The 24,159-nt window shown below is 39.9% G+C and overlaps 1 protein-coding gene across 4 annotated transcripts in view; it reads left to right on the top strand.

The window, feature by feature from the left end:
- The window catches only part of LOC140198123 (nucleolar protein 4-like), a 322,379-nt gene that overhangs the window by 33,670 nt on the left and 264,550 nt on the right, over positions 1–24,159 (top strand). For all 4 annotated transcript variants that reach the window (XM_072259187.1, XM_072259335.1, XM_072259109.1 and 1 more), the window contains exons 4-5: positions 10,810–10,921; positions 21,292–21,404. In XM_072259187.1, the coding sequence (XP_072115288.1) occupies positions 10,810–10,921; positions 21,292–21,404 (225 nt within the window). The remainder of the gene's footprint in view (positions 1–10,809; positions 10,922–21,291; positions 21,405–24,159) is intronic.

The following is a 24,159-nucleotide window of genomic DNA, read 5'->3' on the forward strand; positions in this document are numbered from 1 at the left end:
TGACAACATTGAACCTGTCTCAACCACTTCTGCTGGAAGTTCGTTTCACACAGCTACCACTCTCTGAGTAAAGAAGTTCCTCCTCATGTTACCCCTAAACTTTTGTCCTTTAACTGTCAACTCATGTCCTCTTGTTTGAATCTCCCCCACTCTCAATGGAAAAAGCTTATCCACATCAACACTATCCCCCTCAGAATTTTAAATACCTTTATCAAGTCCCTCCTCAACCTTCTACGTTTCAAAGAATAAAGACCCAACTTGTTCAACCTTTCTCTGTAACTTAGGTGATGAAACCCAGGCAACATTCTAGTAAATATTCTCTGCACTCTCTCCATTTTGCTGACATCTTACCAGAACTGCACACGATACTCCAACTTTGGCCCTACCAATGCCTTGTACAATTTCAACATTTCATCCCAACTCCTATACTCAATGCTCTGATTTATAAAGGGCAGCATACCAAAAGCTTTCTTCACCACCCTATCCACATGAGATTCCACCTTCAGGGAACTATGCACCATTATTCCTAGATCCCTCTGTTCTACTGCATTCTTCAATGCCCTACCATTTACCATGTATGTCCTATTTTGATTAGTCCTACCAAAATGTAGCACCTCACATTTATCAGCATTAAACTCCAGCTCTATCTCCATATGTTAAGCAGACATGTGTTCTGTAGTCAGTTGGGGTCATATACTGTACTGTGTTTGGTGCTCCTGGTGTGGCCTGCTGTATATTGGTGAGATCCGATGTAGATTGGGAGAGGGCTTCGCCAAGCACATATGCTCTGTCTCCCAGTGGCCACACATTTTAATTCCACTCCCATTCCCATTCCCATTCTGATATGTCCATCCATGGCCTTCTCCACTGTCGCGATAAGGCCACACTTAGGTTGGAGGAACAACACCTTGTATTCCATTTGGGTAGCCTGCAACCTGATGGCATGAACACCTATTTCTCAAACTTCTGGTAATGCCTTCCCCCTTCCCTTCACCATTTCCCATCCCCTTGTCCCTCTCTCATGTTATCACGTTGCCCGCCCATTGCCTCCCTCTGGTACTCCTTCCCCCACCCCCTTTTTTTCTTTCTTCCATGGCCTTCCGTCTCTTTCACCAATCAACCTTTTAGCTCTTTGCTTTGTCTCTCCCCTCCAAGTTTCACCTATTGCCTGGTGTTTCTCTGTCCCCCCCCCCCTCCCCCCTCCCCCCTCCCCCCTCCCACCTTTCAAATCCACTCCTCAGCTTTTTATCTTCAGTCCTGCCAAAGGGTTTCAGCCCGAAATGTCAACTGTGCTTTTTTCCATAGATGCTGCCTGGCCTATTGAATTCCTCCAGCATTTTGTGTGTGTTGCTCAGTACATGTGTTAAAATGCTATTATTATAGGTGTTCCTTGTTTTAATGATTATGTGCCAATTCAAAATCTAAGCTCCTCTAGTTCTATTTTCATGCTTCGTAAACCCCCATACATTTTCCCCCTTACCCCACATATTTCTTTGGTTATCTTAAATAAGGTTAAAGCATCATCTTGCTTCCTTCCTATTGCAACCAATTTGCATCCTCATCAGAATAAGAAACAAGTTGTGGTCTTGTGTGCAAAATTGGTATTCCCTTTTTATTGATAGGCTATGTTGTTCAATAAGAGAATCTTTAACTATGTGTTTTATAGCAGTAATCATGCTAAACTTAAACAGGTGAGAAATGGTGAAAAGAAATCATGAAATTGGGATGGAAAAATTGTAAACAATTATTTTGCCATAATTTCTTGATAAAATATAGGTAGATATTAGTTATTTGGCGCAAGCAGCTGACATTGTACATCTTTTGCTCCCTATCCCAATCTTCACAATACTCACAATCTTCCCCAATGCCCAATTTCGAGTAGTTGTCAGCCAATGGGTAATCACCAGAGAAACTCTGGGTTCATTGTTTTTCCTTCTGAATTTAATGCCATTTTTGTATTCTCAATGGAGTAATATGCAGCACGGGCGGAATGGTAGTGTAGCGATTAGTGTAAAGCTTTACAGCACCAACTATAAGATCAAGGGTTCAGTTCACACTATTGTCTCTAAGGAGTTGCCCCCAGCATATCTCAGACAGTGTTGGTCATTGATGCAAAACAACATTTTTTCACTGTTTGTCTCTTATGTACACGTAACAAATATAAACAACCTTTTAGATAAAAAAAAATCATAGCCTTGAAATTGTTAATCTCAGGTTTCTGGCTAAAAAATTCAGTATTTTCTTAGCCTGAACTGTGAACTTATACTGCCAAATTTTAGATCATGTGGTTTAGAATTACTTCAGCACACCTTCCATCATCTGCCTTAAGCCCATCTTAAATCTGAACTATCCACATAACCATGAATTATCGCTTTTGTGTATATTGTTTAGTGAAGATGCACTTCTTGCAGTTGAAGATTTCAGTTACTTTGCCTGTATATCAAACAATATTTGTCTTTGCAGTTGCATCTGAACCACATGACTTTACTTTCCATCTGCCAGCTTGAAGCAGCTCTTCAAGCTTGATATTGAAAAAGAAACAAGATTTTTTCTCCAATGGAAATTTTATATTTAGAGCAGATACATTGAAAAGTGAGGATTATTTATTGTAAATATTTGCTAACAATTATATATCAATCATTTGCTGCTTTTATGTATGTAACCACAGGAAGGATTCACAGCTTCACTGTTAGACCTTAATGCATATCACTCCCTCAGAAAATTGTTATTTATCTTTAATGGTATTAAGCAGTATACTAAAATGAATATTAGACCAAACTTTGCAGGTGTACATTCAATTTGAAATGAATGTATAAAGTCCTGCTTCCACTAAATGAACAGCAATATCTGCACCAATCAATAACAATGGTATTGGAGATCAAGAATTTGGGAGTCACCACCTGCTGCCTAGCTGTTGTTCATAGACCATTTCACCTTGTAGGGCAGCTGTGGCAGAGAGCTCTATAATTCCAAACAATGTGTTGGAGGAACTTGGGTTGAGCAGCATCTGTAGAAGGAAAGGAATTGAAGATGTCTTTGGGTCAAAATCCTGCATCTGAGTGGACAGTTGCAGCAGATTTCAGCATCTGCATTTTCTTGTGTCTCTGATCTATAGCTCAATCAGTTTAGCAAAGCCACAAGAAGTAACTGCAGCTACAGGATTAGTGCAGGGGGTTTGGCATGGGTGTAGATCAAGCACAGCTCAACCCAGAATTTCAGAAAATTGAAAATACAAAAGGGGAAAAAGCAAGATAATGTATCCTTTTGACAGAGGGCTCTTGAATTTTGAAGATACTAAAACATCCTAAAAATAGAAGTATAGTTAAGGTTTTATTTGACTTGTTTGCAAAAAAAATGTAATTAAAACCATCTGCAGCAATTATGGCACTATTCAGATATTGATAAAGCTTTGAACATTTCCATTTATTGTCTTTGATCGTGCAAATGGATAATATATACAGTATCCTTGTTTGCAGGAGGAGTCTTTTAACTCGGGTCCATTCAAACAATAATCTAACAGTAATTATGTTTCTTTGTTGAAGTGTAACTCCAACCACGGGAATGTTTTCCCCTTGAAATCTATTAATTTCAATTTGCCAGATTCCTTGAAACTATTCTCATAAAGGAGGTCATCTTCACCTTGCCCCTGGATGTTAGCTCTTGAGTCTGTGATTACAACTGAATGGCTTGGTATTGCATTTGAGAAAGCAGTTAAGGGTGAAGGCCACTGCTGTGGGCCTTGAGCCACAAATGGGCCACACCAGACAAGTACAACAGATTCTCATGAGCGAGCCTGGTGGGTTTTCATGATAATCCAGTTGCTTTGTGGTTCAGAATATTTAATTAACTGAATTAACTTCCACAACTACCATTGTGGGATTTGAACTTACTGTTTTGTTTATTGATCTCTGTTCTACTTCCAGCAGTGGTACCATTTGGCACCACATTCTAAATCATATGCAGCCCTGATAAGCAAAATGTTTATTTTGTCTGTTGCAAATATTTTGTATGTCATGAGCCTTGCTCACAGAGTGCATGAATTTGACCATGTTCTTTTAAGTTTGCCATATAATATGACTGAAATACTAATTTATTACCAAGTTTAACATATTTTTCAGGGTTGTTAAAAGCTATTGGTTTGTCTTGTCCTGAAGTAAGCATCCTTCTCTGGTCAAGTTTTCTGATTTGAAAGCCATAGTTTAGTGTCAAATCATTCATTTAGCTATACAGTGTGCTGTATTTTATAAATTGCCATATTGCTAATATTAATCAAAAATCCTGCTGAGCATTTATACCACATTCTGTTTCTGCTACAATCACATAGACTGTATAACAGTGACCTAGATTACAATGTTCATAACTCGCTTTCTGTGGAGGCTCTTTCTATTTTTTTTTCATTGTTTTCGTCTCCATTGCATTGATTCATGTGACAGCTCCCACCTAGTACTTGTGATATATAGCTCCTTCTCCCCAACCATGGTGTGTCCACCACTGATATTGATGAGGCTCTCATCCAATTTGTTCCAATTCTTAAACTTTTGCTCCCACCCTGTCACCTCCTGTCCTGAATATGGACAAAGTTTCACATATTCTCACCTTGGATTGCATCTTCTTGCATAGTCACTGGATTTTTCTGTGCAATATCTGACCATTTCCAATGTGATTTCCCTAAGACACAACTTCAGTCCTTTTATCATTCAGGCTCTAAAGTGACATATTTTTCTGACAAGCCAGTCCACTGTACCATCTCCATCAATACTCTCTTCCCTTCTTTCAGCACCTTCCTTTATAACTACAGGAAATGTAAGCTCTGTCCTAGTTTTCCTGTTCCCTTTGTCCAGAGACTCAAACTCACCTTCTACTGTATGTGAAGCAGTTACTTACTATTTCCAAATTAGTAAACTGCATTTGCTATTCACGAAGAGATATTCTCACTGGAAGAAACAAACACAGAGTGGTGACCATTTTTGATACCCCTTCATTTAGTCTGTCCTGTTCCAGATACCCATCAGTTCAATTCCCCATCCCATATCCACAATAGCATCTCTTTGACTTGTAGGTTGTTCTAAGAAAGCACAGATGAAGCTTAAGAAGTACCTTATCCTCTGGTTTTTCACTATATAGCTTTCAGCAACTAACACTGAATTCAATATTTTAAGAAAATTAACCATTTCAGTCTTATATTTCACATTTCTAGCATTCAGTTTATTTTTTTCTCTCTCTGCTTTTGATATTTGAAATTTTGTTTGTCAGCTCCTACTTGCACATACTCTATCACTTATTTTGCTGTTTCTCCAGACCTCCTTCCGAAAATAAATAGTCCCTTTTTATTAGACCATAAGACCATGAGACATAGGAGCAGGATTATGGCATTCAGCCCATCAAGTCTGCTCCTCTATTCCATCATGCCTGATCCCAGATCTCACTCAACCCCATACACCTGCCTTCTCCCCACATTCTTTGATGCCCTGACCGATCAGGAAACTATCAACTTTTGCTTTAAATATACCCATGGACTTGGCCTCCACCATAGTCTGTGGCAGAGCATTCCACAGATTCACTACTCCCTGGCTAAAAAAATTCCTCCTTACCTCTGTGCTAAAAGGTTGCTCCTCAATTTTGAGGCTGTGCCCTCTACTTCTCGATACTCCCACCATAGGAAACATCTTCTCCACATCCACTCTATCTAGTCCTTTCAACATTTGGTAGGTTTCAGTGAGATCCCCATGCATTCTTCTAAATTCCAGTGGGTACAGGCCCAATGCTGCCAAACACTCCTCATATTAACCCTTCAGTTCCTGGACTTATCCTCGTGAACCTCCTCTGGACTCTCTCCAATGACAAAACATCCTTTCTGAGATACGAGGCCCAAAACTATTGACGATACTCTGTGCAGCCTGACTGGTGTCTTATAAAGCCTCAGCATTATATCTTTGTTTTATTTTCTATTCCCCTTGAAATAAATGCCAACATTGCATTTGCCTACTTTACCATAGACTCAACCTGTAAATTAACCACCTGGGAGTCTTGCACGAGGACTTCGAAGCCCCTCTGCACCTCTGATGATTGAACCTCCCCATTTAGATAACAGACTGCACTATTGTTCCTTTTACTAAAATGCATATTCATACATTTCCCAACACTCTTTTTCATCTGCCACTTTTTTGCCCAGTCTTCCAATTTGGCTAAGTCCTGCTGCATTCGCATTGCTTTCTCAACACTACCTACCCCTCCATCTATCTTCGCATCATCCGCAAATTTTGCCACAAAGCCATCAATTGCAATATCTGAATCATTCACAAGCAATGTGAAAAGTAGTGGTCCCAATTCTGACCCCTGGGGAGCACCACTAGTCTCTGACAGCCAACCAGAAAAGGTCCCTTTATTTCTACTCACTGCTTCCTTCCTGTCAGCCATTACTCTATACATACCAGTATCTTTCCTGTAACACCGTAGAATCTTGTTAAGCAGCTTCATGTGTAACACCTTATCAAATGCCTTCTGAAAATCCAAGTAAATGACATCCACTGCCTCTTTGTCCACCCTGCTTCCTTGAAGAACTCTTAACAGATTTGTCAGGCAAGATTTCCCTTTAAAGAAACCATGCTAACTTTGACTTATTTTATCATTAGCCTCCAGGTACCCCCAAAACCTCATCCTTAATAATGGACTCTTTAACTTCCCTTGTCAGCCACAGTTACCTCGCCCTCCCACTTCAAAACAACTTTTTCTGTGGGACACATCTATCCCATGCCTTGTGAACAATTCCCAGAAACTTCAGCCATTTTTGCTCTGCCATCATCCCCGATAGTATCTGTTACCAATTCACCTAGGCAAGCTCCTCTCTCATGCCTCTGTAATTCCCTTTATTCCATTGTGATACTGATACCTATGTGTTATACTTCTCCCTCGCAAGTTGTAGTATGAATTCAGTCATTTTGTGATCACTGCCTCCTAACGGTTCCTTTACATTAAGCTCCCTAATAAGACCTCGGTTATTACACAGCACCCAATCTAAGATGGCCTTTCCCTGAAAAGGCTCAAACACAAGCTGTTTGAAAAAGCCATCTTGTAGGCATTCAACAAATTCCTTCTCTTGTGAACTGACACCAACCTGATTTTCTCAAACTCCTTGCACGTTAAAGTCCCCCCTTTACAATAGTGTCATTACCCTTATTACATGCCTTTTCCAGCTCCATAATGGCTTTTTTCTCACCCTTGCAGTTTCCACCCACAAAGATGCAACATTCTCTGACCCTGTGTTACCTCTTTCTAAGGATGTAATTCCATCTCTTGCCAACAGAACCATGCCGCCACCTATGCCTTTCTGCCTGGTCTTTTGATATAAAATATATCCTTTGATGCTGCGCTCCCAACTGTAGCCTACTTTCAGCCATACCTCAGTGATGCCCACAACATCAAACCAACCAATCTCTAATTGTGCCACAAGTTCTCCCACCTTATTCCGAATGCTACATGCATCTAAATACAGTGCCTTCTGTCCTGCATTCTTTGCTCTTTTGAATTTTGCCCCGTGGTACAATTTTACACTTTGCTCTGTCTGAATTTGTATCTGATCATTGGCTCATCCTTCCTTATATTCATGTAACATCCATCATCTACTTGTAAACCTGCCGGTTCATCCTCAGCTCTATCATACAGGTTCCTACCCCCCTGCTGTATTAGCTTAAACCACTCCCAACAGCTCTAATAAACTTGCCTGCAAGAATATTGGTCCCCCTTGGATTCAATTGCAACCCTTCCCTTTGGTAAAGGCCACACCTGCCCCAAAAGAGATTCCAATGGTCCGGGAATCTGAATCCCTGTCTCCTGCTCCAATTCTTCAGCCACTCATTTATCTGTCATCTTATTCTATTCCTATCCTTACTGTTGTGTGACACAGGCAGGAATCCAGAGATTACTACTGTTGAGGCCCTGCTTCTCAGCTTCCTTCCTAACTCCCTGTATTCTTTTTTCAGAACCTCCTCCTTTTTTCTGCCTATGTTGTTGATACAATATGTATAAGGGTATTGTGGACACATTCAGACACATTACAGACCCTGACACCCGGGAGGCAAACTACCATCTGTATTTCCTTTTTGCGTCCACAGAATCACCTATCTGTCTTCTGAATATAGGCACTGTTATTACTGCTGCCATCCTCTTCAGTTTCCTACCCTTCTGAGCCACAGGGCCAGACGCAGTGCCAGAGGCACAGCCACTGTTGCTTCCCCCAGGTTAGGCATTTCTCTCCCCCCACCCCCCCCACAACAGTACTCAAAATGGGGTACTTATTGTTGAGAGGAACGGCCACAGGGGTGCTCTTCACTATCTGACATTTTCCCTTCCCTCTCCTGGCAGTCACCCATTTATCTGCCTTTGTAGCCTTAGCGTGACTACCTCTATGTAGCTCATGTCTATCACTGCCTCATTTTCCGTAACAAGGTCATTGAGCTGCAGCTCCAGTTCCCGAACACAGTCTCGAAGGAGCTGCATCTCGATGCACCTGGTGCTGATTTGGCCATCGGGGAGGCTGAAAGTCTCCCAGAAATCCGACATCTGACATCCAGATAAGAACACTGGCTGTGTTGATATACCCCCATTCTCTCAAGAGTTAAATCAGGTATGAATTTTCCCACTTACCTTGCCTCTGCCTGTTCTCACTGAAGCCCTGTTGAGCCAAAGCCTTACTACTCTGCCTCAGACTACTCAAAGGATGACTGCTCCCACAGTGACTGCTCCATTAGGCGGTACCTCTCTTTTACAGAGACTGGGTTTTTAAAGTTATTCGCCAGACCTGTGCGGGAACGCTTTTGTTGTGTCCGCGCGGTACTCCCATCGAAAAACCTCCTGTTTTTTAAAGTTCTTTGCCGGACCTGCACAGGAATGCTTCTGTTGCGTCTGCGCAGTACTCCAATCAATTCCAATTATTCTGCATGTTTCTCCCTTCTTTTCCTTTGCAATTTAAAAGGTTGTTTTTCCAAGTTTTCAGTTTTGCTGAAAGCTAATCGATAGAAACTATACACCCTGTTCTTCTTAGTACAGTTGCTTTCTTCCCTACTGAGAGCTTTGGACAACGTTTTGGAAAACAACATTGTTAAATACCTGCAAGGCATTTTGCTTGCATTTGCAGAATCTTCGGGATAGTTGTTCAGATTATATTAAAATACTGTTTGGTATAAGAATTAGCATGACCATTATCTTGAATGCAGTGAAAATTATGCTTTATTTGCATTTTAACACTTGAGCACTGAATGCTGAGATCAAATTAACATCAATTGATTGCTTTACCCATCATCTCTAATTCATTAGTTCTCCATCAAAATAAACTTTTTTAATCCTTGTGTTTTATCCACAAGGAATTTTCTTGAAAGTTCCAGCATTGATTTCACATAGGAATAGTGTAATTAACTTTGAGGATACAAGAAATAAACAAAGAAATAAATAAAGGATATTGGCGGCTACCTTAGAGACTAAGTCTGACTTGTGTAATTACTATAATAAAGGCCGTGATCTTAAATGTGACTGTAGCAGCTTGGAGGTTGTGAAGTTCCAGAGTACAATCTTCACAAGGATAGAGGTACCTTGGAATTGAACATAGAACCATAGAACACTACAGCACAGAAAACAGGCCATTTGGCCCTTCTAGACTGTGCCGAAACATTATTCTGCTAGTTCCATTGACCTACATCCAGTCCGTAACCCTCCAGACCTCTCCCATCCATGTACCTATCCAATTTATTCTTATAATTTAAGAGTGAGCCTGCATTTACGACATCAGATGGCAGCTTGTTCCACACTCCCACCACTCTTTGAGTGAAGAAGTTCCCCCTAATGTTCCCCCTAAACCTTTCCCCTTTCACTCTAAAGCCATGTCCTCTCATATTTATCTCTCCTAATCTAAGTGGAAAGAGCCTATTCACATTTACTCTGTCTATACCCCTCATAATTTTGTAAACCTCTGTCAAATATCCCTTCATTCTTCTAAGCTCCAAGGAATAAAGTCCTAACCTGTTCAATCTTTCCCTGTAACTCAACTCCTGAAGATCTGGCAACATCCTAGTAAATCTTCTCTGCACTCTTTCAATCTTACTGATATCCTTCCTATAGTTAGGTGACCAGAACTGTACACAATACTCCAAATTTGGCCTCACCAATGTCTTAGACAATCTCCCCATAACATCCCAACTCCTATACTCTGTCAAATACCAACTTGATTTCAGAACTATGAAACATTTGATGTTTCTATAATTTATAGACTCTGCAACTTGTTTTCCGTCTCATTATTTTGGCTGTTGCTCCATTATTTAAAAGTCAATAAAGATGAGCCTTTGAAACTCTAGAAATTTTTTACATTATCAGCACTCAATTGTATTGTTTTTGTTGTAATGTTTCTGTTGATTCAATCTTTGTATTCAGTGTGTAATATATATCCTATTTAGTAGTCTGAACGAAAAGTTTTCTGGATGTCAAAAAAGAGTACACAATTCACAATTGATAATGAATTTGATGAAGGCTGTTTTCCATTTAAGAATTGGTGGTCCTCATGATGCTGATTAAACTTGCATAATGATAGACATGGGATTTTTTTCCCTTTTATTTATTTTCTTTGTCTTCTTTCCCAAGTTATATAGGACATAATTCCATGTCTTTTTTAATTGACTTAAGTATTGGTAGAAATAATACTGCCTAGCAGAAGTTCATTTTTGAGGAGCTTGTATTTGAGAACTTTTGAATTAGGTTTGACGGTTGATGATGATAATCTGCTTTACCAACGGATTTTTCTTTTATTTTTCTGATTAACTTTAGATATCAGAGACCTATGCCTTTTTACCACGTGAGGCAGTGACCAGATTTCTAATGAGCTGTTCAGAATGCCAGAAGAGAATGCATTTGAACCTAGATGATGCAGATCATAAAGGTAAAACTTTTTGGCATTTAATTCAATGTGGAATAACCTTAAAAATAAATGGTGAGTATTAATTTAAGAGTAGATTTGTTGAAGCACTTCAGGGTGTTTAGGTTAATGGATTTTTGTTTGGATTAAAATAGGAAAGCGCATTAATTTTGACCAATCAGGTTTTCTTAGTATGGATGTTGATTTGTGCATTTAGTATTAGATAATTAATTTTTAAAAGTCAGAAATCTTTCATGTCAAAGAATAGAATTTTGACAGTAGCACGATAGGTAAGACAGTAAAATGGTTAAAATAGAAAGGATTAGTATCATTGAAAGTGCAATTCTTTTAAAATCTTGTTAGCATTGATTTTGGAAAGTCAAATGACAAGCTGGATAGTTAAAATATGAAATAATTCCATCATAAATATAACAAAATGAGAATGGTATTCACTTTCTTTATAAACACCAAAATTATGAAAATAGATTTTTTTTACATTTATCTCCAATACCTCTCTTGCATTGTTCGTGCGCATCAGTTCTGTGCATATAGATGTAGACTTATCATTATCTGTCACATAGTTGCTTCAATGTCTTTGTGGTCTAAGAGCAAGCATGTACCTTAGGGAATGTATTTTCAGTAAATATCGCTTAAGGACTTAATAAAGTTCAAAATAAATTTATTATTAAAGTCTGTACAGTATATCTCACCATATACTACCTTGGGATTCATTTTCTTGCAGGCACTCACAGTAGAACAAAGTAGTGCAATAGAATCAATGAAAAACTACACACAATGTCTGACATAAAAGAAGACAATCTGTACAAATACAAATAATAATAATGATTTAAGGGCATCCGTTAGTCTTGTGAGACCATGGACCTGCGCCTGGAAAATCTTCACTCTCTGGGGCGCAGGCCTGGGCAAGGTTGTATGGAAGACCAGCAGTTGCTCATGCTGCAAGTCTTCCCTCTCCATAACACCAATGTTGTCCAAGGGAAGGGCATTTGGACCCATACAGCTTGGCACCAGTGTCGTTGCAGAGCAGTGTGTAATTAAGTGCCTTGCTCTTAACACGTTCCCTCGGCTGGGGCTCGAACTCATGACCTTCAGGTCGTTAGTCCAATGCCTTAACTACTTGGCCATGTGCCCACACTAATAATAATTACTATTATTATAAATAAGAAACTTTCATCAGCATTTTCTCTCACGGGTATCTTTCCCATGGAGGAAACAAATTACGAGGGGTGATTGATAAGTTTGTGGCCTAAGGCAGAAAGAGTCAATTTTAGAAAACCTAGCACATTTATTTTTTAGCATAGTCCCCTCCTACATTTACACACTTAGTCCAGCGGTCGTGGAGCAAACGGATCCCAGACTTCCAGAAGTGGTCCACAGTAGGGGTGATTGATAAGTTTGTGGCCTAAGGTAGAAGGAGATGAGTTATACAGCTGTCGTTACATGCACATGCAGTTCAACTCTTTGAGTGATTATGCAGAAAGTTTGAATTTAATAACTCATCATATACACAGGGAAAGTACTAGATCCTTTTTTGACTTATTTAACTGTTCTTAACTAACATGCTTTTAACTAACATCTTTGTCTTTTATTTTCACATTTATTTTTGTTTTTTTTTTATTTTCATATTTGCACTTTATCCCATTGTAAAGAACTTTGGACTACATCGTCTGTATGAAAAGTGCTCTATAAATAAAATAATATTATTATTATTACTACTACAACCCTGGTTTGAATGTCCAAAGTGTATCACCTTACACTCAATTAAGTTGAGAACCATATGCAATTCTTTTGGTCATCTACCCAACTGATCAAGATCTCTCTGCAATTCATTGTAACCTGTTTCGCTAATAAACAAAACCACCTAATTTAGTATCATCAGCATGCTTGCTAATTGTACAATGTGTATTCACATCCAATCAGATACATAAATAATAATTAACAAAGGCCCGACACTCAATCCTGGAGCACCTACTACTCACAGGCTTCTAGGTGGTGAATCAACCAACAACTATCATCCTCTCTTTATTAATCCCTCCTCAGCTCTTCAGTCAAGTATTCATCTGGCCTATCTTTCTATTCCTAGACTCACTCACACGTGGCACCAGGAGATAACTGGAGTTTACTACCCTGTATTTTGTTTCTTACTTATTCTCTGTACTCAGTCTGCAGGACCTCAGTGCTTGTTCTGTGTATGTCATTTGTACTAAGTTTTACAATCTCCAGTACATTTGTACAGTCTCCATCTGTTTACCACCACCCCCATCTCCCATCATGAAGAATTTTCTGTAGTCACTCAGACATTCTTGGTCTGGCATCTCTTTTACAGCCACAGAATTTTCTAGTCTGCTGCCTCTCTGTGGTTTATCATTATTTGACTGTATCCTTTCCCTCTGAGCCAGTCACAGTGTAAGTGACCTGACTACTGCTGCCTTTAGCCTCCTCAATAGTATCCAGGGATGTACACCTCTGCATGAGGGAAATCTTGCACTGACTGCCTACTGGTCTTAATTCTCTAGATAGTCACGCATTATCTGAAGCCTATACTGCATGTGATCACCTCATTAAAACTCCTATGTATGATTTCCTCAGCATTCCGGATGATTACCAAAAACTTTGACAAACTATTATAGAGGCACAGTGGAGAGTGTCTCAATCATGGCTTGGTATGGAAACACCAATGCTCAGGAACGGCAAGAAGATAAATCTCAAAGTAGTATAGTACATATACGTACAGTACTTTGATCATGACTTTTATTTTGATTCTGCCTAATTTGAATTAAGAACTAAGGATCAACAAGATAAAACATACCTGTTCTTATCAGTGCTTTCTCACTTGAAGCCTTTGTTTTTATAGAGTTGTTCATACCCCAACACCTCATCAATTTACTCTGTCTCTTCACACCAAAGCCTCAGTTTCCCATCCCCAACAATGGCCCACTCCTCTTGAGCCAAAGTATCAGCTCCACACTGGGCCACTCCAGGATAGCCACTCTGCTTGACTTGAGACTCATTTCATTGGCTGCTGTTGGTCAGCTAAATTAACCAATCAGCTATTAACTAACCATTTGCAAGTGTGCGTTTTTGCACTCCCGTTCTGTGAAACTCAGTTTCCTGATGAACAAACATACTCACTCAACATCAGCTAAACCAAAGGGCTGATTATTAACTCTCAGAGGAAGAAACCAGAGATCCATGAGCTGGTCCTCATTCGGGGATTGGAGATGGTTGGAAACTTTAAGTTCCTTGGTGTTCTCGTATCAGAGGATCTGTCCTGGGACCATCATCACAAAGCAGGCACAACTACACCTCTACTGTCTTCGAGCTTTATGCAGATTTGGCATGTCATCTAAAATTTTGACAAACTCCTATAGGTACACAGTGGAGAATATCCTGACTAGTTGCATCAGGGACTGGTATGGAAACACCAATGCCCATGAACAAGAAAACCTTCAATAGTGGTGGACGTAGCACAGTCAATCACAGGCAAAGCCCTCCACACCATTGAGCGCATCTACAAGGAGTGCTGCCACAAGAAAGCAGCATCCATCATCGAGGACCCCCATTGTCCAGGCTATGCTCTCTTCTCACTGTTCCCTTGGGAAGGAGGTACTGGAGCCTTGGGTCCCAAAACACTAGGTTTAGAAACAGTTATTACCTTTCAACCATCAAGCCCCTGAACCAGAGTGGATAACTTCAACTGTGAATGGATTCCACAACTTATGGACTCACTTTCAAGGATACTAAAACTCATGTCCTCAGTATAATGTATGTATGCATTTACTTATTTCTGCACAGTCTGTCTTTTTTTGCACATTGGTCACTTGTCAGTCATTGTGTGTAGTTTTTCACTAATTCTATTTTATTTCTCTGTTCTATTGTGAATGCCTACAAGAAAATGAATCATAAGGTAGAATATGGACATATACAGTATGAACTTGAAGAATAAATGTACTATGAACTTTGAAATCACCTGGAGGGAGCTTTGTTCATAAGAACACAAACAAGGAGCAGGAGTAGGCCATTTAGCAATTTGAACCTTCTCTGCCATTCAAAAAGAGCTTCACTGATTTCTCCCTTGACACAATTTTCCTCCCCTCTTCCCTTATTCCATCAAGTCATTGTTTGGAATGGAATTAAAGACTTGGCCTTCACAGCATCCTAAGGCATACAATTCCAAAGATTACCCCCCCCCCCACAAATGAAACTAAATCTCTTCAATTCAGTCATAAATAATCTTCCCCTTATTTTCAGACTACTCATAGTTTTAAACTCCCTTTCAGAAGAAGCAGGTCTTCAATCTATATCTACCTTGTCAAGTCCTCTATAAACCTCAAAGAGTTCATTTCTCTTTCTCCTAAACTGGATGCTTAGTATGCATTATGTTTCTTTGTATGACCTGCAATTCCAGAAACTAGTCTGGTGAAAGTTCTCTGCATATCCTCTATAACAAATGCATCTTTCTTTAAGTAAAATGAGCAAGATTGTGCACAATACATGCAGTTTAACCACATGTATGCCTTCTAAGTATAGCAAGTCATCGCCTTTATTTAATTTAAATCCTGTTGCAATAAAGGTAAATTTTGCATCCCTTATCTGTATTGCTTGCTGTACCTGCTAGTTGGCTTTCAGTGACTTCCTTGCATGGAAACCTAGGTCTACTTCCTATTCTCCCACCTTCTAAAAGAAGCTAATTTTTTGTTTCTTGTTCTAAGGTGTAAAGGAATATAACATTATCCAATAGTCTGTAGTGGTACCCACTTTAGTTTTAAATCAGTTTACGAGTAATTGTTCACCATCATTCTCAGATTTCAGTTTCAATTTTGTTAACAGACTTAATGTGCTAAATTTTCACTCCAATTTGGAAGACTGTGTACAAACATCAGTCACATTTCCCTGTCAATCTTCCCCATTCTTTTTAAAACCTCATTTAAGTTAGTCAAACACAATTTACCCAAAACAAATTCCAAGCTAATTTCAATGTGGATTATTGCTTCTGAAAGCTTTCTTGTCAACATTATAATGTCAGTCATTCATTACATTGGGTCGGTAGCCACTTCTGGTGATCTAGCCTGTGATTAACTATTTTAGAGACATGCTTCTGGTCACTTTGATGATGGCAATGAAATAGAAGGGGCAATCAACAACAATAGGAAAGCTTTCCGTGCTTGGCAGAAGTACATCAACTGCAAGGCAAAAAGAGAAGCCCACTCCAAAGGTAAGGCCGTAGTCCAGCATTGAGCAAGGGAAATAAAAAATCAGTGGTGGACTGAGAGGGCCCCAGAAATACAGCAGCTTGCTGACTCTGGTGATATCAGGGATATCAAGGCAGTGTATGGCCCAAATCATCGTGGCCTAAACCCCCTTCACTCCAAAAATGGACAAAGGCTGGTAAAGGACAATGATTCCATCAGTTCTCAATGGAAGGAACACTTTTAGGAGCAACTTAAACATAGCACCACTGTTGACATTGAAGTCATCAACCAGCTCCCACCACAACCCATGAAGGAGGACATGAGTACGTCTCCTTGTATCAAAGAGGTTTCGGTGGCTTGCAAGAAATTAAGGAACAACAAGGCCACTGGGCCTGATGGAATTCCAGCAGAAATCCTCAAGGAAGGTGGCACAGAACCTGCTTGTCAAGATTTGGGACCAGGAGAAGATTCCAGCTGAACTCAGGGACACCCTGATTGTCACACACTTCAAAAAGGGTGAAAAAGCTGACGACAGAAACTATAAAGGCATCTCCCTCCTCTCTACAACAGGAAAGGTACTGACCCGAATTTTATGTGAGAATGCAAAAAGCTCCTGCTTGAGTCTCCTTGTGGCTTCTGTCCAGCAGAGGAACATCTGACATGATTTTTACAACATGTCAATTGCAGGAGAAAGCCCCTGAATTACATCTCCCATTTCTTATGTCCTTTTATAGACCTTACAAAAACGTCTTGACTCTGTAAATCATCCTGCCCTTTGGCAGGTACTGTCCAAAGTTGGGTGCCTGTATAAATACCTTAAGATCCTGCAACTCTTACACAATGATATGGTGCAACAGTCATTAGCAACAGTAGCTCTGAAACAGCACCTTTTAAGGTTGAGACCGGGGTCAAACAGGGGTGCATCATTGCCCCAACTCTGTTTGCCGTTTTCATCACAACCATTCTTTATCTTACAGGCCAAGATCTCCCACAAGGTCTAGATTCTCTATAGGACAGATAGGGGGCTCTTTAACCTTAACAGGTTCAAGGCAAAGGGTAAGGCTTCCATCATGGAGCTCCAAAATGCAGATGATGTGCCTTCATAGCTCACTCTGAGGAGGATCTGCAGTGTATAATCGATGCTTTTGCCAGAGCATACAAGCTCCTGGGACTTAATCTAAACATCAAGAAAATCCAAGTCCTGCACCAACCTAATCCAGATCAGGCTCCTAAACCTCCAACCATCCAAGTTGACAACATTCCACTGATGATTTCCCATATCTTGGCAGCCTTCTTTCTTCAAGAGCCAACATTGTCCTTGGAATAATACACAGAACAGGCTATGCGAGTGGAGCTTTTGCTGGGCTGAGAAAGAGGGATTTTGAAGATTGGAATATCAAGATCAACACTAAGCTTCTGGTCTACTAAGCTATAGTCCTCCCCTCTTTGCTATGTGAAGTGGAATCATGGACAACGTATCACAGGCACACAAAATCCCTGGAAACTTACCATCAAAGATGCCTCTGAAAGATTCTGAGAGTTAGCTGGAAGAACAGGCTTACTCACTCCAGTATTATGGAGGAAGTTAACATTAACTCCATAGCCACAATCATGACTCAACACCAATTGCGATGGGTCAGCCACATCATCCGTATGCCTGACTCCCACCTCCCGAAACATCTCCTGTTTAGCTAACTCAAGGATGCAGAGCGCACTCCTGGAGGGCAGAAAAAGTGATTCAAGGACAATATCAAGACCCACCTAAGGAAGTGCCACATCAATCTGAATGGTTGGGAGAAATTTGCACAGGATAGGAAAAGCTGGGGAAGGACAGCCTATGAGTGGACTGCATAGCTTGAAGGATACCTCTGCCGCGCTGCTGAGACGAAGCACCCTCAACATAAGCAGCCTCAACACAGAAGATTTACTAGAATGTTACCTGGGTTTCATCACCTAAGTTACAGAGAAAGGTTGAACAAGTTGGATCTTTATTCTTTGGAACGTAGAAGGTTGAGGGGGGACTTGATAGAGGTATTTAAAATTCTGAGGGGGACAGATAGAGTTGACGTGGATAGGCTTTTTCCACTGAGAGTGGGGGAGATTCAAACAAGAGGACATGAGTTTGGAGTTAAAGGGCAAAAGTTTAGGGCTAACATGAGGGGGAACTTCTTTACTCAGAGAGTGGTAGCTGCGTGGAACGAGCTTCCAGCAGAAGTGGTTAAGGCAGGTTCGATGTTGTCGTTTAAAGTTAAATTGGGCAACTATATGGACAGGAAAGGAATGGAGGGTTATGGGCTGAGTGCAGGTAGGTGGGAGTAAGAGTTCGGCACGGACTAGAAGGGCCGAGATGGCCTGTTTCCGTGCTGTAATTGCTATATGGTTATATATGGTTATATGGTTATAAGGAGAGACTGGGAAAGGACTAAGCAGCTATATCCAGCACCACTTCAATGACCTCCACCTGCCAACACTGCAATAGGACTTGTGGATCATGGATCAGCCCCTTCAGTCAACGCAAGACCTACAAATGACCAGATCAACCACCAGGAGAAGAATCATACTCAACTACGAGTGATTGCTGAGATGATCTTCTATTCACCATATTTGTTATATTTCTCATTTTCTGCTTCTTCCACTTGTCAGACATGGTCACCTCTGTTCCATAGTTTGCCTGCATCACCAATCCAAAACTTGTCAGTTTTTACAATAATTTTACGGCCAATAAGGAACATAGGCTTTAACTGGTCTAGCACTCATGGTTACCAAAAACTAGGAGAAAGTTGATTTAGAGTCTTAAAGGTGGGTTTAGTGAGTGAAATAGAATGCTGAAGACACAGTTGCAATTGGTGAAACAAGATATACGAAGATGCAGAGGTGTTGAGTGGTGGGGTATGGGGTAAAAGAACAGCTGCACACCTAGATGTGGATCTGGAAGATGAATCTTTGTGATTCATCTACCTAGTCCCATCGACCTGCACCCAGACCATAGTACTCCATACCCCTCCCATCCATCTACCTATTCAAGTTTCTTTTAAATATTAAAATTGGACCTACATCCACCAATTTGGCTCGCAGCCCGTTCACATTCTCACCACCCTCTAAGTGAAGAAGTTCCCCTTCATGTTCTCCTTAAATATTTCACCTTTCACCTTTCACCTTTAACCTATGGCCTCTAGTCGTGTCATCCAACCACAGTGGAAAAAGCCTGCTTGCATTTACCCTATCCATACCCCACATAATTTTGTATACCCCTATCAAATCTTCCCTCATTCTTCCACACTTTTTGAGAATAAAGTCCTAACCTATTCCACTTTTCCCTTTTACTCGGGGCCTCAAGTTCTGGCACCATCCTTGTAAATTTTCTTTACATTCTTTCAATCTTATTGACATCTTTCTTCTAGGTAGATGACCAAAACTGCATACAATATTCCAAATTAGGCCTCACCAATGTCTTAAACAATTTCAACATAACATCCCAACTCTTGAACTCAAAATTCTCATCTGCCTTTCTGACAATATTCCTTTTAGTAAACACAGCTCAGTGCATGAGTCCCACCATGCAAAACCTTTCAATTCCTGATTTTCTATGTAGGCTTACAACTTTTTCTCCCCACAACCACTTCACTACCTGCTCTGGCACTCTGGTTGTCATCCCCTGTAGCTCTAGTTGAAATTCCACCCCCTCCCCACCCCAACCATGCAGCACTAGCAAGGATATCAGTCTACCTCCAGTTCAGGTGTGACTCTCCCTTCTGTACAGGTCTTGCCTTTCTTGAAAGAGAGCTCAATGATCAATAAATCTGAAGCCCTTCCTCCTGTACCATCTCCTTAGCCATGTGTCAAACTATATGATCTTTTTTATTTCTGGCCTCACTAGTATGTGATCACATCCTGGAGGTCCTGTCCTTTAACTTAGTACCTAACTCGCTACACTTGTCACTGTTCCTTCCCATGTGATTGATATGGATGTGGACCATGACCTCTGACTGCTCACCCACGCACTTGTTCTGGACTTGATCTGAGATATCCCTGACCCTGGCACCTTGGAGGCAATATACTATCTGAGCATTTTATTCTCATCCACAGAACCTCCTGTTTGTTCCCCGATCAATGAATCCCTATCACTACAGCTTGCCTCTTCTCCCTCCTTCCATTTTGAGCCATAGAGCCAGACTCAATGCTGGAGACTTGACCACTGTGGCTTCCCCCTGCTAAATCATCACCTCCCCCCACCCCCAACAGTATCCAAAGCTTTATACTTGTTGTTAAAGGGAATGGCCATGGGGTTTTCTGCACTGTCTGCCTATCCCTTTCACCCCTCCTGACGGTCACCCAGTTAACCTTGTCCTGCACCTTGGGTGTAACTACCTCCTCGTATGTCCTGTTGATCAACCTTCCGAATTAGATTAGATTAGATTATGGGGACACACAGTCCTCTTTTATTGTCACTTAGTAATGCATGCATTAAGAAATGATACAATTTGTTCCTCCAGAATGATATCACAGAAACACAAGACAAACCAAGACTAAAAAAACTTGACAAAAACCACATAATTATAACATATAGTTTCAACAGTGCAAAGCAATACTGTAATTTGAATGATCCAGAGTTCATCCATTTCCAGTATCAATTGCTTAACATGGTCTGACAGAAGCTGCAACTGGACACTTGAGATCGCCCTGCCTTCCTACATCCCGCAAAAGGAGCATTCCACTATCCTGCCTGGCATCCCAACTTCTCTAACTGTGCAAAAGAAAGAAAGAAAGAAAAAATAAACATCAAAAATCTACCTGAATCCTTCACCTCTCCTTGCTGAAGCCTCTAAGCCAGAACTTGCCACTCTAACACTGGCCAACTTGCACAATGCCCATTCTGCTTAAATCTAATTTCTTTTTATTGACCCTTGTCAAGTGCTCAGTTGTGCACAATCCAGTGTCCTCAGGAACTGTTGTGTGCAGAATTTCCCAACTGTCCCCGCTTGTTTCTTTTGAACTCTCTCTCTTCCACTGTGCAATCCACCATCTCCTGGGAAACTGACAAGCAGAATGTCCTGACTGCCCCCACTTGCTTCTTTTGAACTCTGTCAATCTCATTGCTGTCATCATTATTGTATTTACTTTTTAAAAATCAGCCTGAAGTTGGCATCATATGTATGAATTCATTTTTCCTTATTTTTGCAGAAAATGAAAAACCAGCATCTTTGGTGACCAGCATGATAGATTATAATATGCCTATTACAATGGCCTACATGAAGCACATGAAACTGCAGTTACTAAGTTCTCACCAAGATGAGGTACTGTACTTTTTAAAGAGAAAACATATGCATAACAAAAGAAAATGTTTGTCTGCAGTATAGATTTTTTGGATGAATGTTATTATTATTTCAAATGCATAAATTTGAGTCAGAGTCATGGAATAATACAACTCGGAAATGGACCTTAAATTGCCCTTGTCCAAGCTGACCATCAAGTGCAAATCTGTACTAATCCCAGTTACCAGCACTTTGTCCATTGACTTCTGTCCTCATCTAGATACTGCTTACCCTGTGCCTCGTGCCTTCAGAACCCATTAAGGCAGGGTGTTCCAGATTTCTGTGGGTGAAAAAGCTATTTTTCGGATCCCTTCTAAACCTCCTACACCTTATCTTAAACCTACCCTCTCTGGTTTTAGATATCTTTGCTATGGGGAAAATCTTTCTACGATTTATGCCCTTCATAATTTTATTACCTCTAATAGGTCTCTCTTGGCCTCCTCTGCTCCAAGCCAAACAAACCTAGTGTAGCCAGTGCCTCTCCTCCTAAATGTAATACTTCATCGTAGTCAACATCCTGCCGAACCATCCCTTCACTTTCTCCAGAGGAATACTGCACACAGTATTCAAGTGTAATCGTGTCCTTCCTGCAATGTGGTAACCAGAACTGTGCACAGTACTACATCTATAGCCTAACCAAAGTTTTATTAAGCTTCCTGCTTTTATTATTATGGCTGTCTTCTTCATACCTTTTCTACTTATACTACCACCTGCAGAAATTTTGAAGGCAGCAACACAAATGGAAAAGGTCTCTCTGTTCCTCATACTCCTGCCCATTGTATAAGTTCTACTGTTGTTACTGCTCTTAAATAACATCACTTCTCACTTTTTGAGATTGAATTCCATCAGCCATTGCTCCTATTTTACCAACTGGTCATTCTGTAGCCCATGATCATCTTCCTCATTATCAATAATTGGGTAGTTTCCTTCTGAGTGTTGCTTGCTTATAATAAATTTAAACATACTTGCTATAATTTAAAGAGCTAGTCATTAATGTTAGAAATGGGAACAAGGAAATGCTTGCAAACATCAGGTGTTTATACTTGTGTATATATAAATGCTACTTTTCATGAATACAATGGATTCCAGTTGATTGGGCAGCTGCTTATTTGAGCCAATTCTTAAAGAACAAAAATTAATGAGAAAATAGTCAGAATTTTCTTCATTTATTTGGGACACTATACCATTTAATTGGAACATTTAGGCAGAGACTGTTGCCGAAGTTTCTAACTAGCATCGGTTGTGTACAAATATGTGGCCATTAAACATTACACTGTGCTTAGAGTGAACATTTTTTTAAATAGCATCAGTTGCTTGTGTCTGTGTTCAAAAAGTAGTGAGTTTTGTCATTGATAGTTGGGAAGAAATAAGCACTAAGGCAATTTGCAACTATTTTGTTCACTGCGGTTCCAAGCATTTAAGCTTTGAAATGCATAAACAGCTGAGCTCAAAAATGAAGTGATTTCACTACTTCAACAAGTTAGGAACTACAAAGAATATGAATATATTGACGATCATCATGAATATTAAAATAAAGATTTGGAGGATACAGTCATTGAAAGCATTCTATGAAAGCAGTCCATATTGGCATGGGGCGTCTGCGCTGATTTCATTAACTTACAATCAATCAAAGAACATGGCAGCGTACACTAGTTGAATTCCTCCATTGATAACTATTAGGAACTACAGTTTTATTGTACTGTAGTTGTATTATTAATTTTCTAATTTGTTCGGTGCTTAATTTAAATACATCATTTGTCACTCAGTTAAACGGTAATTTGTCTTTTTAATGTGTTTTTAGCTATTTCCATGAAACTTTGGCCAATTGTGGTAGCCGAATAATTGGGGTAAAATATACAGCTCCTGATGCATCCCAATGAACTGAAATCCACTCTACATAAATTTAAGGATATCAAGTGCAATTGTAGCTTTTTATCTAAAGTCTGATATTCTAAACAGAAGTAATATTATTATATGGCTTGTATAGACGAATAAATATTTTCTCCTAATGATTCCAGCATTCTCTGTGTGAAAAGCAGTTTGACATAAATTGAATTATTTTGTTGTTGATCTAGATATTCGAACAATTGTTTTGTCACAGTCATGACCATTTGGTCTTCCTTAAAAGAATGTCGTTGTTAATATTTTAACAATACTGATGTGATTCCTGCCGATGATGATGGAAATCTTCCTAGCGTTATAGCCTGATAAATTTTTTGGTACCAATTTTTTTGAAGTATTTTAAGTTGGACAAAAGAAATACTGTTTCTTAAATAACAATGCACAGCACCTGTGTACAAATTTCAGATGGGATTAATGTCTGCAATGATATTACCAGTTACTTAGAGTATTTTATTGAATCATTTTCACTTGTAATGTCAAATATTTTCATTTGATAAGACTCCTCACTCTAAGTAAGAAAGTGAGCTCCAGTTCTGTCAAATGATCCTTTGATCCGAGCATGATGTGAACTGGAAATGCAATCCTAGAATCACAGATATATTTGTAAACATCAAAGCTGCCCTCCGGTTCCAATTTCTTTCCTTGTCTTAATGACAGTAGGAAAGTAGTTCACCATTTGGAAGTTGTGTAGCCATTGAGATCAGTTGGCATCTTGTGATGTCCACATCTTTACTCTTGGGGCATACTCTTAGTTTGTGGTATCTCCTTTGAAACCATGCAACATCTTTATGTGATGTAGCTGGGATTATAAACTTGTTTAGGCAATTGAGATTTG

The sequence above is a fragment of the Mobula birostris genome, chromosome 1 (assembly GCF_030028105.1).
Source record: "Mobula birostris isolate sMobBir1 chromosome 1, sMobBir1.hap1, whole genome shotgun sequence".
In the NCBI taxonomy this organism is placed as follows: domain Eukaryota; kingdom Metazoa; phylum Chordata; class Chondrichthyes; order Myliobatiformes; family Myliobatidae; genus Mobula; species Mobula birostris.